The 16594-nt window shown below is 36.5% G+C and overlaps 2 protein-coding genes, 1 long non-coding RNA gene and 1 pseudogene across 3 annotated transcripts; 1 reads left to right on the forward strand and 3 right to left on the reverse strand.

Moving 5' to 3' along the window:
- Nucleotides 1-1067: 1067 nt before the first annotated feature.
- On the reverse strand, nt 1068-2533 carry LOC140829943 (uncharacterized). The gene is made up of 2 exons (XM_073193225.1): nt 1580-2533; nt 1068-1462 (listed from the first exon to the last, which is right to left on the reverse strand). Exons 1-2 carry the CDS (start codon nt 2307-2309, stop codon nt 1296-1298), a joined length of 897 nt encoding a protein of 298 aa, XP_073049326.1. The 5' UTR covers nt 2310-2533; the 3' UTR covers nt 1068-1295.
- A 1171-nt stretch (nt 2534-3704) lies between these two features.
- On the reverse strand, nt 3705-5418 carry LOC140829944 (protein FAR1-RELATED SEQUENCE 5-like). The gene is made up of 3 exons (XM_073193226.1): nt 4308-5418; nt 4147-4211; nt 3705-4072 (listed from the first exon to the last, which is right to left on the reverse strand). Exons 1-3 carry the CDS (start codon nt 5408-5410, stop codon nt 4053-4055), a joined length of 1188 nt encoding a protein of 395 aa, XP_073049327.1. The 5' UTR covers nt 5411-5418; the 3' UTR covers nt 3705-4052.
- Nucleotides 5419-9054: 3636 nt separating this feature from the next.
- Nucleotides 9055-12170, reverse strand: LOC140829229 (uncharacterized; annotated as a pseudogene).
- On the forward strand, nt 10754-11852 carry LOC140829230 (uncharacterized). Its single transcript, XR_012117421.1, has 2 exons — nt 10754-11137; nt 11364-11852. It is a non-coding gene; the product is annotated as an uncharacterized lncRNA (long non-coding RNA).
- Nucleotides 12171-16594: the final 4424 nt, after the last annotated feature.

Consider the following 16594-nt stretch of genomic DNA (forward strand, 5'->3'; position numbering starts at 1 on the left):
TTATCCCAATTAAATTTGATGTTTTATTGTTCAGAGAATTTATGAAAACCTTCAGAGAATAATAATATCTCTAAATACCAAAGTAATTTATTTTGATATTCAAATTTATGATGAAATATATTCGATAGTCGGTGGTGATACCGATACATTCGAATTTATGATGAAATATTCAAAAACAATTTTTGATAAAATCAAAATCTGAAAAGGATCAAACATATTAACTTAAATTAGAGTCCAAATTAAATGAAACACAACTCCAAGATTATATTCAAGTTATAAAACAATACAAAATTATTATCACTCTAATAAATTCAAAAAACTTATGATATTAAAGATAAATTTAGATAAGCCGATGGGATCTTAAAATTCATGCAAATTTAAGTCATTAATGTCGAATTATTTAATTACTATGCCATTTACTATATGCACCATAAGCTTTTTGATTAAGGAATAATCAACGTAAAAAAAATCATCATTAGCTTATGATAGAGTCCAAATTAAATAAAACGCAACTAGATTTAGTGATTTATTTAATAATTATCATTATCATTATCATCTTAAATACTTTAAGATTTATGTAGATATTGATAATGACTAAAATCAAATTCTATATTATTGAAATCAAATAAAACCATGATTCCAGATATGATTAAATTCCCAAACAAAATGAAACTCTTTTGGTTCTATAAATTCCACTCTTAGGCAACCTATTCACCACAAAAAAATTTGACAGAAGCTTTGCATGCAATGGCGGCAAAAAGTGTGGTGATTTTCTTTTTGTCGTTGTTTATTCTTCTGTCAGTAAGCCAAGGTAAGGGCCAAAGCCAAGGAGATCAGTGTAAAGCAAGGGATGATTTCCTTGCATTTTGTGGGACTAAGTTCGGATCAAGTTTATTTCCAATTCGAGCCCGTCCCTATTGTTGCCAGAAAGTTCGAGATATTGAAGACCATTGTCTCGTAGGATTGAGCAAAAGAGAACAATTCTTCATCAATGGTGCCACCAAGATTTGCGATAACCCGTGGATCAAAGTTGCTCCGCTGCCTCCACCAGTGTCTCCCCCAAGCGAACCAGCAGCGCAGCCACCTTCTCCATCACAGCCGAATTCGCATAAAATCTGCCAATCGGTGACTCAACTTTTGGACACTTGTGGAGGGTCCGAATTTGATGCTCCTCAAGATGCACGTACTTACTGCTGCTTGCAAGTTAGAAAGATCACGAAGCATTGCTACTTAAACAACTTGGATCCCATGGAACGTAAATTGCTCCTAGTTGCAAAGAATATTTGCGACAATAGTCACGGGCCTTTGCCACCTCCACCTCCGCCTGTCCTACCACCATCGCCAACCCCGTCACCAATCACTCCAACACCCGTACCATCTCCAGATGTTTTAACCCCATCACCAGACGCTCCTACCCCAACCCCATCGCCAGATGTTCCAACCCCGTTACCATCTCCAGATTCTCCAACACCATTACCATCGCCTCATGACTCACTACCGCCATCTCCATCTCCTGACGCCCCAACCCCATCCCCATCGCCATCCCCTGATATTCCAACCCCATCACCATCTCCATCACCATCCCCTGATGTTCCAACACCAAAACCATCACCAACCCCATCTCCATCCCCATTCCCAGATGTTCCAACACCAGTACCATCTCCTGATGTTCTAACCCCATTACCATCACCATCTCCATTTATTCCAACCCCGGCACCATCTCCAGACGTTCCAATCCCAGTACCATCACCAACCCCATCCCCTGATGTTCCTACCCCAGCACCATCGCCTGATGTTCCCACACCAGGACCATCTCCTGATGTTCCTACCCCTTCCCCATCACCATCACCATCCCCATCCCCATCTCCATTTATTCCAACCCCAGCACCATCTCCAGACGTTCCAATCTCAGTACCATCACCAACCCCGTCCCCTGATGTTCCTACCCCAGCACCATCGCCTGATGTTCCAACACCAGGACCATCTCCAGACGTTCCAACACCATCCCCATCACCATCAGCATCACCATCACCATCTCCATCTCCATTTATTCCTACCCCGGAACCATCCCCAGACGTTCCAACCCCAGTACCAACACCATCCCATCGCACCCGCCCCACTACATGTTCGATAGACACAGTGCTATATGATTCATGCAATCCACAGAAACCATATATCTCTAATGCAAGCAATGCTTCAGAAGAAGAAAAAGAGTTTACTCCAAGTACAACCAGTACCGGGATCATGACTGATGAAGCAGGCTGTTGCGTTGGATTCGCCATCTTCACAAATGACTGCAGACCTGCCATTAAAGATTTATCTTATGCGAAGAGAAACATTTACAACAGCCTGGAGGCATCATGCATTTTCGCTCATTAAGGGAGCTGCTTACATGTTTATATTCTCGCTTAGTTCGATTTCCGTTAGCAAGTGTCATTTTTTTTCTTTATTATTATTATTTTTAGATTTACTTTTTTTAGGGTTGAGTTCATTATACTTTTGGTCATGACTTGGTAGTGTTCGTTAATTTTGGTTGGCTTATTATATTTTCGATTGAGAATTTTTATATACTTTTGATCTTGACTTGGTAGAGTAATTCGTTAATTTTGGTTGGCTTATTATATTCTCGATTGAGAATTTTTATATGCATATATATATAAAGTATTATTTGGTTAGGGTAAGTTTTTGTAACTATATATGATGGGCTTTTACAGTTTTTAATTCTTGGGTATTAAAGTTTTATCAATTTTCTTTAAGTATAAGAGTAGGATTTCGTCAGTTCACACGAGGGATTCAAAATAAAATACGATGGATTTTATAAAATATTCTGCAACGAGCTTAGATTTTGGCAACGGAATTAATGACAGGGAAACCCTTTTTTTTTTTTTTTAGAAAAATGTCGAAACCTATAACATGGGTATTTTGGTATGGCCGCGACAATCTCCCATGTAATTTCAAGAAAGGTAACGAATTCAAGTTAAGGGTGGTGTCTGTTTGGTGATTATATGTCTATGGCAATATATAGATTTGCAGAATACGGTGGGCAAGGAATTTGAGATGGTTCTGTGTTGAGTATTTGTCTCAGGCATTTTCACGCACAATCGACAAGGAAGCAAGTTGGAGATAGAATATCGCATGGAACTACAATTTACTTCAAAAGTTACTGCAGGTGGATAATGGCCAAACCAAAGCCAGCTCCACGGTTCTCAGGGTGGCAAAACACAGCAGCAAGCCCCGGTCGAACCACCGTCAATATCACGCCGGCCGCCGTATGCTCCATAATTCAGTGCATAATCCGTTTTGGTACCGCTTTCATCACGGCTTACTGGGGTTCATTTGTGTGACTGAGAAAATCGAATTCCGGGATTAATATTGAGACATAATGTGATTGTTAGTAATCGGTGGACGATTGATTATATATAGTTTTAACGAGAATCAATATTAACTCTGGGCGCCCTTTGGTGAGCGCTCAGTGGGCGACAGCTGTTTCGCGACGGTTTTAAAAATCCGTCGCAAATGGCGACGGCTTTTAACAAACCGTCGCGAAACCCACATGTGCAGTTTATTTTTTTTAAAAATTTGACGTTTTGCGACGGTTAAAAAATCCGTCGCAAAACGCGACGGATTTTAAAAAACCGTCGCAAAACGTCAAATTTTTTTTATAAAAAGAAAAGACGGGTCCCACCTTCGCCCAACAGCCCACAAATGCATTAGACAGGTGGAAATTAGAAATAATTTACTACGCGACACAAACATGATGTTTTACGTCGACCACAGCGGGTTTTTATACATGTTCCATAAGTCATATGAAAGAGAACGATACAACAATATGGCAGCAGGAAAATTAAAACACCAAGATTTCTTGACAGAGAATGGTTATCATATTGAATTTGAAAATTCTACAATGCTAATTCTTGAATTAAGCAGAGGATCCTTCTCATGGTGACAGAAACCTCAAAGCTCGATGTTTCATCCACGACAGAGGTTTGATAAAGCACTATAAAATGGTTACCCCATCGCACATATTCAACTTGATAAAATAATAACCTTTATCAAATCCAGTTGTTAGAACCTGTAAAATTCAAAACAGTTATGAATAAAAAAAATATTGATGATTAACAACATATATTTAGAGATTTAAATTACCATCTATCGATCCAAAATCTTCGTCATCTGAGCTTTCTTCTTCGTTTTTATTATTAATAGTTGACCTGAAGAACGTTGAGTATGCCACCATATATTAATTTTGATGATTAACCAAATATATACAAAAATACTAAAAATTTACATTGTTGATAAACACATACCCGTCTTGCAAATTTGGACAGTTACGCTTGTCATGCTGCACACCTCGGCGTCCACACCCACGACATTTTCTTCCCTGTGTGGTTGCCTTCTCCTTTGATGACTTTAATCTCTTCCCACATCCCTTTGTTCTAATTTTTTGAGGATCAACGATATCAACAGCCCTATCTGTGGCTCTTCTACATTGACTTCCACCGCTTACTGTTGTAGTCATATTCAAATCTTTCATTTTGTTGCCAATATAATCAAACTGTGCATTCAAGAAATTTGTTCCCTCAACAGTCAATGATGCAATATCAACTAATGCAGAAGCTTTATAGGATAACCTCAAATGTCTTGACATCAAACATCTTTCTGGAGCTTCAACCACATTTGGCTCATCTGTAGGAAAAAATTCTACATTCTTTGCTGCTTGCGTCCAACGTTTCAGTATATATTTATCAGGCAAATGAAAGACTTGGTTTATACGAAAAAATGCTAACATATGCCTGCATGGAATGCCCTCAAACTGAAATTTCATACAACTGCACAATATATCATCCCCTTGTATGACATGTGTAAGCACTCTTGGTTTCGAAGAAGAAGAAGCTTGAAAATTCATTACCTTGTAAATCCCAAACTCATTTCCCACAGATTCTGTTTGCACGTAATAACCATGACTCTGACTCATTTCTTCTAGAAACTCCAACCATTTCTTTTTCGTGTAAACCGTCACCATCTGAGATTCCATTGGCCATTTGGACTGTAGCTTGGGACGCTCATTCATATCGACATGATCTGCAACTAACTCATTGTGTCTTTGGTGCCGGAGTGCCTTATTGAAACGAATGATAAAATCCATCAATGAGTTCTTGCTAGATATATATCTCTTGAAAAAAGCATGTGAACTTTCGGACCGCTGACTACTTGACATACCCGCAGAAAATACATGATTAAAATATGCTGGCACCCATTTATGTCGCAAATCAAACATCAACGACAGCCAATCATGTTGTTCCAAGTTAGCATTAGACATAGCAGCTTCCCAGGAACTCTCAAATTCCTCATCTGTGGAGGAATGTAGAATGGCATTCCTTATGCTTTCGTAGTGATCACGGAAAGTCATTGGGTTTAATTTCTCAGAAAATTTGTTCAGTATATGCCACAAACAATATCGATGTGTTGTTCGAGGAAAAACTTGTGATATGGCTTTTGTCAGAGCCGGATCTTGGTCAGTGATAATCAAGTTTGGTGCACCTTGACACATGGCTTCTAGGAATTTATTAAGCAACCAAACAAAAGAATCTGTTTTTTCGTCACTCAACAATCCACAACCAAAAAGAATGGTCTGATGATGATGATTAACTCCTACAAATGGTGCGAAAATCATCCCATATTTGTTGGTGTTGTATGTAGTATCAAACACAACCACGTCACCAAAAGCAGTGTATGCCCTTCTTGACACATGATCAGTCCAAAAACACCTGGTAAATCTGTTGTCCGAGTCAGTCTCATAATCAAAAAAGAACAATGAATTCTTCTCTTTCTCAGATTCGAAGAAATCGACCAATGTTTCTGCATCAATACCCTTATGCTCATCCCTAACACTTTGCTCGTAGTTTCTGATATCTCTTTCTATGAAACCTACATGTTCAGGCCCACCAGACTCTATCTCAAATAATCTCATTTGTTGACAAGTTGGCACATTGGCTTCTGCAAATTGTTGACTCAACATTTTTTTTGATGCAGAAATACCGCGATGCGAGCGTAACAAATGCACCTTCGACGGAGTCGATAATGAATGATTATGACTTTCAACGAAAGTACTGACAACCCAACCCGGACCTGTTTGTTCCTTGACAACTGAAATCTTGGACAAACATCCGGTTCTAGTCTCACCACGGGCTCTTTCTTTTCTTGGTTGATCTTTTTTTGTCTGTTTGCTCCATCGAATATCATCTGTGTGCCCTTCTTTAAAGCATACAAATTTCTTCCATACAATTTCGTTTGTTTTCTTACTTTTCTTGCTATTACTCATTCTCGCGCTAAAACCGGATTCTCGGGCATATTGGTTGTAGAATGAGAATGCATCCTCTAACGAATCAAATCTCATACCAATTTGGGGTTTCTGATCATCACCGACTTGGGGGATGTACGATTGTTCATCTCCACTATATTGATCCATTTCATCTACAGTGGCGCTAGGCAGACGTGGGGTGGTGCTCGAAAATCTTTGCGGGCGGTAAGGTGCTGGCGAGGATTGTCTGGGGATTAACCGAGCACGATTAGCGACGGTAACAATATAATCATATGAGAAACAACATCAAGTATAAAATATATTTTAACAAAACATACTAGAAATGAATAAATTTATAAATACTCCAGATACATAAATAGCTAGATCATCAACACCATTTCCTAGTGCAATTAATTAAATATGCAGACTTACACTTCACAAACATTAAAGAACATGTATGCCAATACACCGGAAACCTTCAAAATCATAAATTGGAAATTTCTTCGGAATATGAAATTTAGAACTACATCGATTTACCTTCTGATGTCGTCGGAATATTTCCCCGCACGAGAGCTCCAGAAGTTCGCTCAATCTTCTTAACGTAAAGATTTGAGCGTAGGTGGGAGAAGGGCTGTTGGGCGAAGGTGGGACACGAAATTTGGGAACGCCCCTCTGTCCCCTCTTTTCTTTTTATAAAAAAAATTTGACGTTTCGCGACGGTTTGTTAAAATCCGTCGCCATTTGCGACGGATTTTTAAAACCGTCGCAAAACGTCAAATTTTTAAAAAAAATAAACTGCACATGTGGGCTTTGCGACGGTTTGTTAAAATCCGTCGCCATTTGCGACGTATTTGTAAAACCGTCGCGAAACGTCAAATCTTTAAAAAAAAATAAACTGCAGCTGTCGCCCACTGGGCGCTCACCAAAGGGCGCCCAGGGTATCAATTCCCATATTAAATAAGATTAGGTCTTTTGTCATACGGTCTTCCGAATCTTTATATGTAAAACGGGTTAACTTTACCGATATTTACGATAAAATATAATACTTTTAGAATGAAAAAATATTATTTTTTCATTAATAACCCAAATAAAAGATCTACGATGAATTCCGTAATTTTGACCGGCAGATGACATAAACTGTTGTTTCACAAAATTTAAGCATAACAAAATTCACAAAATATCATGTAAAATATACAATATGCATAAATTTAAGATTTTAAGATAATCTGCAGTAAAATTTATTAGGTTGGCCCTTCAATCAAAGGCCAAAGCCAAGAGTGACTGTCAAACATGAAAAACCGACGCATGGCACATTAAATTTGGAGCAAACAGCGATAAATGGGGCAATTAATTAATTAATTAAAGAAAAAGCGAAAAACCTTTGTTTAACATCAATTGCAATTAAAACCCTTTGTGTTAAAAAAATATGCATAAAATCCTTTATAAATGGGTTAAATGTGCTTACTTTTTTAAAAACATAGAGATTAAATGTGTTTTATTTTTTAAAATTAAAGATATATTAGTCTATTTATATTTTTAAGGAGTTTTATGTCTAGACTTTTCAATGGGAACCCCGGTGCAATTAGCCCGAGATAAATGAGTTATTACTAAAGAAAATCAAAATTTTAATTTCGGGAAATGTCAAAGAAAATAAATTAATATGCAGTGGACGATTTGATTTTGTAATTTTCTAGCTTGTTTTAAAAGGTAAAGATGAAAATTGTGCGGAGGATTAGCTCAAATTCTCAATCACCATTGAAAAGAATTATCAGATGACGAGAAATTTAAGATTAGACTTAACCATTATATTGAGTTCGAGGAGGAATCAAATAGTTGATTTTTTTTTGTGGAATTATTTCCATAATATTTATCTCGTTGGATTTAAATTCGATTTTTGATAAAGATCCTGATAAATTCGGTGAGTATGAATAAATCCCGAATTTTAATTCTAAGAGACTCTGATGGAATCATATTAGTGATTCGATCATACGCATATGTTCCAACCCCAGCACCATCTCCATATGTTCCAACCCCAATACCATCACCGTTCCACCGCACCCGCCCCACGACATGTTCGATAGACACTGTGCTGTACGATTCATGCAATCTAAAAATTGCAATAAAACCATCTGTTTCTGATGCAAGCAATGCTTCAGGAGCAGAAAAAGAGTTCTGCATGCCTAATACTAAAGGGAAGGTAGCATGTCTTTCCCCTTATCAAGGGATTTCACGTATTTATATCTTTGATCGATATGTTGTCATTTTGTGGGGAATTTTTATACTTTTTTTTTTTCGTTTGTTTTATAATTAAGAATAGATTTTTATGGTTGAGGCAGTTGAATTTTTGTCATGATTTGATAAGGGATCGTGAGTTGTGGTTGATTTATTATATTTTTCGTTGAGACCTAGAGATTAGTTGGTTTTGATATGTTTGCCAATCTTTATTGAATTTTTATTTGATTAGCAAAGGCTTTTACACCATAATTATAATGGGTTTTTCTTAGGTACTCTTATTTACAGTTTCTCGATTTTTCCACCTTTAACAAATGAATTTCATCCATTTACAAGAGGAATATCGACTTTGAACTAACTAGTTGAGATTATGACAATACCCAGCAATGCAGTCTCATAGCTTGAGATTTTGGCATAAGAAATACACAAAACAATGTTTTTGGTACTTATCGCAAAAGACCTGCCATTTGCAGGTATCACGGTCTTTTCCAAGCACAACCGGAAAAAATTAATCACCAGAATAAGAGCAAGAAAGCCTTGTATATTCAAACCTCATCTAGTATGAACCTTGATCATTTTTCCATGACTTTCAGATATAATTACAGAACAAGATTAATCTTCCATACAGTGCCATTACATCAACAAAGTTCTGCTCAAAATTCTTGTTAATGATTTTCAATTGGCAGAAACAAGATATATATCTCAGCTGTTCTACATAAAATGTAATATACTATAATTCAGAAATCGTATGCATATCCTAACAACCTTGGCGACTCAGAAGAGGATTAAAAAATTTCTTGTCAAGCTTGTCAAACATCTGCATCCATGAAACACAGAAATTTTCAGTCAGTCGTAGACATATTAGCATAATGGTTCAATAAGTACATAGCTTAGCAAGAACAGACAGGGAGTAAGAAACCATAAGAATATATAATATGTTATCTCAAAGAACTGTTATCTTGAATCACTTAATTTGGTGATTGAGGTTGCAAGTGTGTGAAGATTTGGTTCCATAGATATAGGTGCAGGCTTCTGATGATCGTTTATTGATTCTTAAAAAGAATCAATCATTTTCGTCTACTTTAACTTTGGTTAGATTTTTCCAAAATTCAAACTTTCCAAATAAACCGATTAGATCGAATTGGAAAGGAGGAATTCTTCTTTCTTCGCTTGTTCCAGTGTTATTAGTTCAAACTAAATTATACTTTTTTATTCTATCATGTTGTTTAACAGACAGAAATTTCAGAAATCTAAAAGGCATATGCTGAGTTCGAACTAGGATTTAGAGATTAACAGCAATGCATTAATGCCAGGGTTATTCAACCTGGCCCTCGAATGAAGTTTTCTGAAGCTACTCAGAGAAATTGGTAAAAAGGAAAATTTTGGTGCTTGCCTGAAATAGACTATAAAATTACAACCGGCTTTCATCAAACCAGCCAAATACAAAAGTCCTTCAACGTCCCACACAATCCCAGTTTTATATCCTACTTTAGGAGATCCTCAATTTCCTATGCTTTTTTCCTTTAGTGCGAGTCATTAGCAGGTTGGCGAGGTGAAGTCAAGAATTGGCCAGAAACTAAAACTAGATCAAACATCCTAAATTTCAAGAGATTGCCCACATAGAATTTAACTAGAATCAATAAGAAGTGCGCCAAATAGGATCATTTCCCTAATATCAAAATAAAGACCGGAGAAGATTCAAAATGCTATATTCAAGATACAGTAAACTCTAAAGAGAAACATAAATATTACAAAGACTGTTGGGGGACTGAAGAATCTACACGCAAGAATAAAATGTATCGAGTACTAGCTTGAAGCATGAAAACAAGATGAAGGAATAGAAGTTACATATGACCAAAAAACAAGACATCTGAGAAATAAAGGAAACAGTAAAGTTCGAGTCTTTTGGCCAATAACATAGAAATCAAATATAATAATTTCAATTCTTCAGACCAAGTAACTAGTCAAACAGAAAAAGAGCTTACTCGAGCGATTTCTTGAAATGGGAATTTCTTGCAATTCTCGTCTCATGAACAAGTATTCACCCAACAATGCCATCACTGTCAGGCTTGTAATGTTCACAACCCACCATGTTATTGATGAGGGCCAACCTCCATAAATAGCGCAAATGAACAGGTGGACGATATAAAGGGTCGCAGAAAAATCCAGGCATTTCTTAGCCCTTTCAACTAAATAGAGTAAAAAACCAGCTCTGTTTCAATGAGATATAATGGATCAAGATTTTAACTTTCAGAATTATCATTGCAAGTCTAAGCTCTTCAAGCGAGGAAATGGACATCGGTATCAAAACCATGAAACTTTTGAAAACAACAACTACTCTACTCAATTTGAGTCACAATTCTCTAAAGTTGTCATTAATTATTCTATCCATGACATAACTGTAAAGCAAATGATCAACAGTCCCCCGTCCCCCAATTGTTGAATTTAAGTCATTGCTTTTTCAATTTCAAAACTAATGAGAAGAAGGACGTGGGGATGTCACGACGTAAAACGTGACATATTTTTGGTGTTGATGAACTAAAAACAAAACAGAGAGGAAGATACTTGAAGGGCTGAAAAGGAGAAATCAGATTCATTCAGTTGGTTCATAAAAATGGAAAATAATCAAATCAACGCCATCACTAACTCACCAACCCTAGAAAGAATCAGTTAATCAGTAGGAGCAGAACAATACTAATTGAAAAGTTTCTTTTACAAAGACGTGCTATTTAAATATAGACGATGATATAATAAAGGATAGAGCACAATGACATAGGAGGATTCATATAGCTTAAAGACTTTGTCTTTTTTTTGTTGTCCGCTATACAAGGATTCATGAAAAAGAAAATAAAAAGAACAGTAATCCGGTTTCTTGAAAATAACAAAACCTACAAATCCAAGTCCATAGAACTTGTAGCAACATTAGCAAATCTAATCAGGATAAAAGCTAAAGACTACAAACAACAATTGAGGTTCCTATCCACTCCGCACATTCTATTATATCACACAAATCCTTTCCTAATAATCTATCTTCAAGCATTGCATACTTCATGTTGCTATAAAAATATGAACAGATCATCAACGCCCTTGCAAAAATATCTGAAGAATTAGCGTAATTAACCCATCAAAACACAAAAACCCAGCACTCATATTGACATTATAGCACAACTTAAACACAACTTCCGATGAGCAAAACAGCCAATGTAATCTCAAGATCGGCCACATCAACAAAAATCAACAATAATTCATACTCACCCAGCAACAGAGCTGAGAAAAAAGGATGCCATAACACCCCAACCAGTAATTGTCGCAGAATTAACCGTAGCATAATCGAAGAAATACGCCAAACTCATCTTCGAGACCCGAGTCCCAACAAGAATTGACAATAATACTCCAAGGGTTAGATAGTGTAGGCACTGAAGTCACACAATTTGCGCCACTATTAGCCATGGATCCCACACTACCGCACCATAGAACATGGCTTTTTATTCAGTACGAGAAGAATCAAGGAAAAAAAAACCCAACTTTTGTCACTACGGGAAGAGGAATCGATGATTTTGGCATCAGAATCAGAGAGAGGGGCAAAATGTGGCGTGCGAGTGAAATGACATAAAATCGGAGGACTGAAAGTGATAATGTCGTTGTTGATGGAGGAGGGGCTTGCAATAAATAGATAATAAATATGACGTCATAATTTTACTATCTTTTTGAAATCATGAAATTTATTTATCGAAATAGGAAAGGAGATAAAATAGTATCAATGAGAACATAAATATAGTATTTGTTGTGAATAGTAGAGAATATAGAGAAGAGAGAATGATTTTTAGTGTACTTTATTCATCATTGGAGACCTCTATAGAGTATATTTACAGAACTTGAATAGGTAACAATATCAATAATCATCTATAATATCTTTTCTATAACACTCCCCCTTAGATGATTATCGACTCATTAAATTACTTCTAAGAGATGTGGGAGTTCAAATGTTGCCTCGTTAAAACCTTGTCAGTAAAAACCCAATGGGAAAACCTGAACGAAGGAAAAAGAGTACAACAATAGATACTCCCCCTGATCTCAATCATCTGAGATCCTTCAACTGATGCATCCCTATCTTGTGCACCAATTTCTTGAATGTTGAAGTTGGTAATGCCTTTGTAAATAAGTCAGCTACATTGTCGCTTGAGCGAATTTGATGGACGTCAATATCACCATTTTCTTGAAGCTCATGTGTATAGAAAAACTTTGGTGAAATATGCTTTGTTCTATCACCTTTGATGTAGCCTCCTTTTAACTGCGCAATGCAAGCAGTATTATCTTCGAATATTACTGTTGGGTCATCTTTGGCTGTTGGGAGTCCACATGATTCTTGAATATGTTGTGTCATAGATCTCAACCACACACACTCCCGACTTGCTTCATGCATTGCAATGATCTCAGAGTGATTTGAAGACGTCGCTGTTAAGGACTGCTTCACCGACTTCCATGATATAGCAGTGTCTCCTCGTGTAAACACATAACCTGTCTGGGATTTAGCTTTATGTGGATCAGAAAGATATCCTGCATCTGCATATCCGACTAAAGGAGACTTTGATTTTGTCGAATAAAATAATCCCATATCAATTGTACCCCAAAGGTAACGAAATATGTGTTTTACACCATTCCAATGTCTTCGGGTTGGACATGAGTTATATCTCGCTAAAAGATTAACAGAAAATGATATATCTGGGCGAGTACAATTTGCGAGATATGACAGTGCACCAATGGCACTTAGATATGGTACTTCTGGACCAACGATTTCTTCTCCATTTTCAGGTGGTCGAAAAGGATATTTGTTAGCATCAAGTGATCGAACATACATGGGTGATGCTAATGGGTGTGCCTTGTCCATGTAAAAGCGCTTTAATATTTTTTCTGTATATGATGATTGATGAACAAATATTCCCTCTTGCAAATGTTCAATTTGCAATCCGAGACAAAATTTTGTCTTTCCTAAATCTTTCATCTCAAACTCATTTTTCAAGTAATTGGCAGTTTTAGTAAGCTCTTCTGGAGTGCCAATAAGATTTAGATCATCAATATATACTGCCACAATTGCAAAACCCTCATATGTTCTTTTTATAAAAGCGCATGGACAAATAGCATTATTTGTGTATCCTTCTTTTAACAAATATTCACTAAAACGATTGTAGCACATGCGACCAGATTGCTTTAATCCATATAAGGATTTATGCAGTTTTATTGATAACATAGCCTTGGGTGCTTCACCATTTTCTTTCGATAGTTGGAATCCTTCAGGCACTTTCATATATATATATCACTATCATGTGAACCATAAAGATAAGCAGTTACAACATCCATAAGTCGCATATCAAGAGTTTCTGATACTGCTAAACTGATTAGGAATCGAAAAGTAGTGGCATCCATCACAGGTGAATATGTTTCCTCATAGTCAATTCCAGGTCTCTGCGAGAAACCTTGGGCTACGAGTCGGGCCTTGTATCTTAAAATTTCACCATTTTCATTCCTCTTTCGTACAAAAACCCATCTGTATCCTACTGGGATTACATTTTCAGGTGTTCGTACTACAGGTCCAAACACTTTAAGTTTTTCTAGTGAGTCTAATTCAGTTTGTATGGCCTTCTTCCATTTTGGTCAATCATCTCTTTGTTGACAATCCTTAACGGATTGTGGTTCTGGGTCTTCATCATGTATGATGTCAAGGGCGACATTTAGGGCAAAGATAGTGTCAACAATCGTGTTATTTCGATCCCAAAATTTTCGAGATAATATATAATTTATTGAAATCTCATTATTTTCATGAGAATTTGATTCTTCAGGAATAATATTATCCAAGTTTGGTTCATTGATCTCTCTTACTATATCATCCAAGATTTCTTCTTCGGGAGCTTTTGAATTTTCTTTCTCTTGTACCTTTCTTTTTCGAGGTACAATATCCTTTGAACCAATTGGTCGACCACGCTTCTGGCGTATTTTAGATTCATTTGCAGGTTGAATAATAGCTGGTCCTACGGGGACATCAATTTTGACATGGGTATTCTCTGCATGTATATGTGACTTTGTCACATTCTTTGTATTAACAAAAGTATCGGGCAATTGATTTGCAATTCTTTGCAGGTGAATGATTCTTTCAACTTCTTGCTCACATTGATTATTTCGAGGATCATAATGAGATAGTGTTTTCTCATTCCAACAAATCTTTTGTTGTTTTTCAGGACATAACTTTATTTCCCCTAGATTTGGAAATTCCAATTCATCGAAGTGGCAATCTGCAAATCTCGCAGTAAACAAATCTCCTGTTAAAGGTTCCAAAAATCTAATAATAGATGGTGAATCATATCCCACATAAATCCCAAGTCTACGTTGTGGGCCTATTTTGGTTCGCTGTGTAGGTGGGAGAGGGACTTGTACTGCACAACCAAATACTCGAAGGTGAGAAACATCAGGCTCTCGACCATAAGCAAGTTGTAAGGGTGAGTATTGATGATAATTAGTTGGCCTTATACGAATCAATGATGCAGCATGTAATATGACATGTCCCCACACAGATGATGGAAGTTTGGTTCTCATCAATAATGGTCTAGCAATTAATTGCAAACGCTTAATGAATGACTCTGCTAAGCCATTTTGTGTATGGACATGAGCAACCGAATGCTCAACTGAAATCCCTATTGACATACAATAGTCATTAAATGTTTGCGATTTAAATTCAGCAGCATTATCAAGACGAATTGTCTTGATTGAGTGATCTGGGAATTGAGCTCGTAATTTAATAATTTGCGCAAGTAATCTAGCAAAAGCTATATTTCGAGTTGAAAGTAAACTGACATGTGACCATCTAGTAGACGCATCAATCAATACCATGAAGTATCGAAATGGTCCACATGGTGGGTGTATAGGCCCACAAATATCCCCATGAATTCTCTCCAAGAAGGTTGGGATTTCAACATCAATCTTTGTAGGGGAAGGTCTTATAATTAGTTTGCCTTGTGAACAAGCTACACATGGATAATCATTGTGTAAAAGAATCTTCTGGTTCTTTAGAGGGTGTCCATGTGAGTTAATTATTATTCTGCGCATCATTGTTGCCCCAGGGTGACCAAGTCGATCATGCCATAATTTGAAGCTCTGTTGGTCAACAAACTTCTGGTTTGTGACAATGTTTGCTTCGACTGTTTTTATTGTTGTAAAATACATTCCAGAAGGGAGTGCACATAATTTTTCTTTTATCTGCTTCTGGCCAGATATAATAGATGTTATGCAAAGGTATTCGAAATTATTTTCATTTAATGTTTTAATATGGTATCCATTTCGGCGGATGTCTTTAAAGCTAAGCAAATTTCTACTGGATTTGCTTGCATATAAGGCATTTTCAATATATAGGCTTGTATTATTTGGTAAAATAATTTTTGCCTTTCCATAACCTTCAATAATTTTTGATGCACCCGATATTGTCGTAACATTATTTTCAGCTAATGTTAACTCCAAAAAGGCAAAAACTTGTGTGAGACGGTCTCACGGGTCGTATTTTGTGAGACAGATCTTTATTTGGATAATCCATGAAAAAGTATTACTTTTTATGCTAAGAGTATTACTTTTTATTGTGAATATGGGTAGGGTTGACCCGTTTCACAGATTGTGATCCGTGAGACGGTCTCACATGAGACCTACTCCTCCAAAAAATACCTTTTATTTTGAAGAGTGGTATGTGTTGTACCACTATCCACTAAGCATTCATCCAGACATTCCATCGTTAATCTAAAATAAAAATATAATTCAATAAGCTAAATTCAATAAATAATGTGTAAAGCTTTCAAATGAAATATTTTATTGAATAATGAAAACATTTATTGAATAACAAAATAAACCTCCATGACATATCCTAAACATGAACTGAACATCAAAATAAAAACGAGACCACGATAACCTAATAAACAATAGAAATTCAAAGTAGGAACAAGACCAATGAAAGTAATTACTTATTATTTTCTAACACACCACCACCAATCAAATTATCTATATTTCCATCTGGATCAACAAAGA

This window comes from Primulina eburnea, chromosome 4 (genome assembly GCF_022965805.1).
Source record: "Primulina eburnea isolate SZY01 chromosome 4, ASM2296580v1, whole genome shotgun sequence".
In the NCBI taxonomy this organism is placed as follows: Eukaryota; Viridiplantae; Streptophyta; class Magnoliopsida; order Lamiales; family Gesneriaceae; genus Primulina; species Primulina eburnea.

Excerpts from the sequence above, each read along its gene's own strand:
- LOC140829944 (XM_073193226.1), bottom strand. The coding sequence starts at position 5,410 with ATGACTTTCCGTGATCACTACGAAAGCATAAGGAATGCCATTCTACAT. Across the intron at positions 4,212-4,307 it reads TGTCCAAATTTGCAAGACGG|GTCAACTATTAATAATAAAA; the intron begins GTATGTGTTTAT and ends AACGTTCTTCAG. Across the intron at positions 4,073-4,146 it reads AGATTTTGGATCGATAGATG|GTTCTAACAACTGGATTTGA; the intron begins GTAATTTAAATC and ends TGAATTTTACAG.
- LOC140829943 (XM_073193225.1), bottom strand. The coding sequence starts at position 2,309 with ATGGCAGGTCTGCAGTCATTTGTGAAGATGGCGAATCCAACGCAACAG. Across the intron at positions 1,463-1,579 it reads TGTTGGAACATCAGGGGATG|AATCTGGAGATGGTAACGGG; the intron begins GTGATGGAGATG and ends ATGGTGTTGGAG.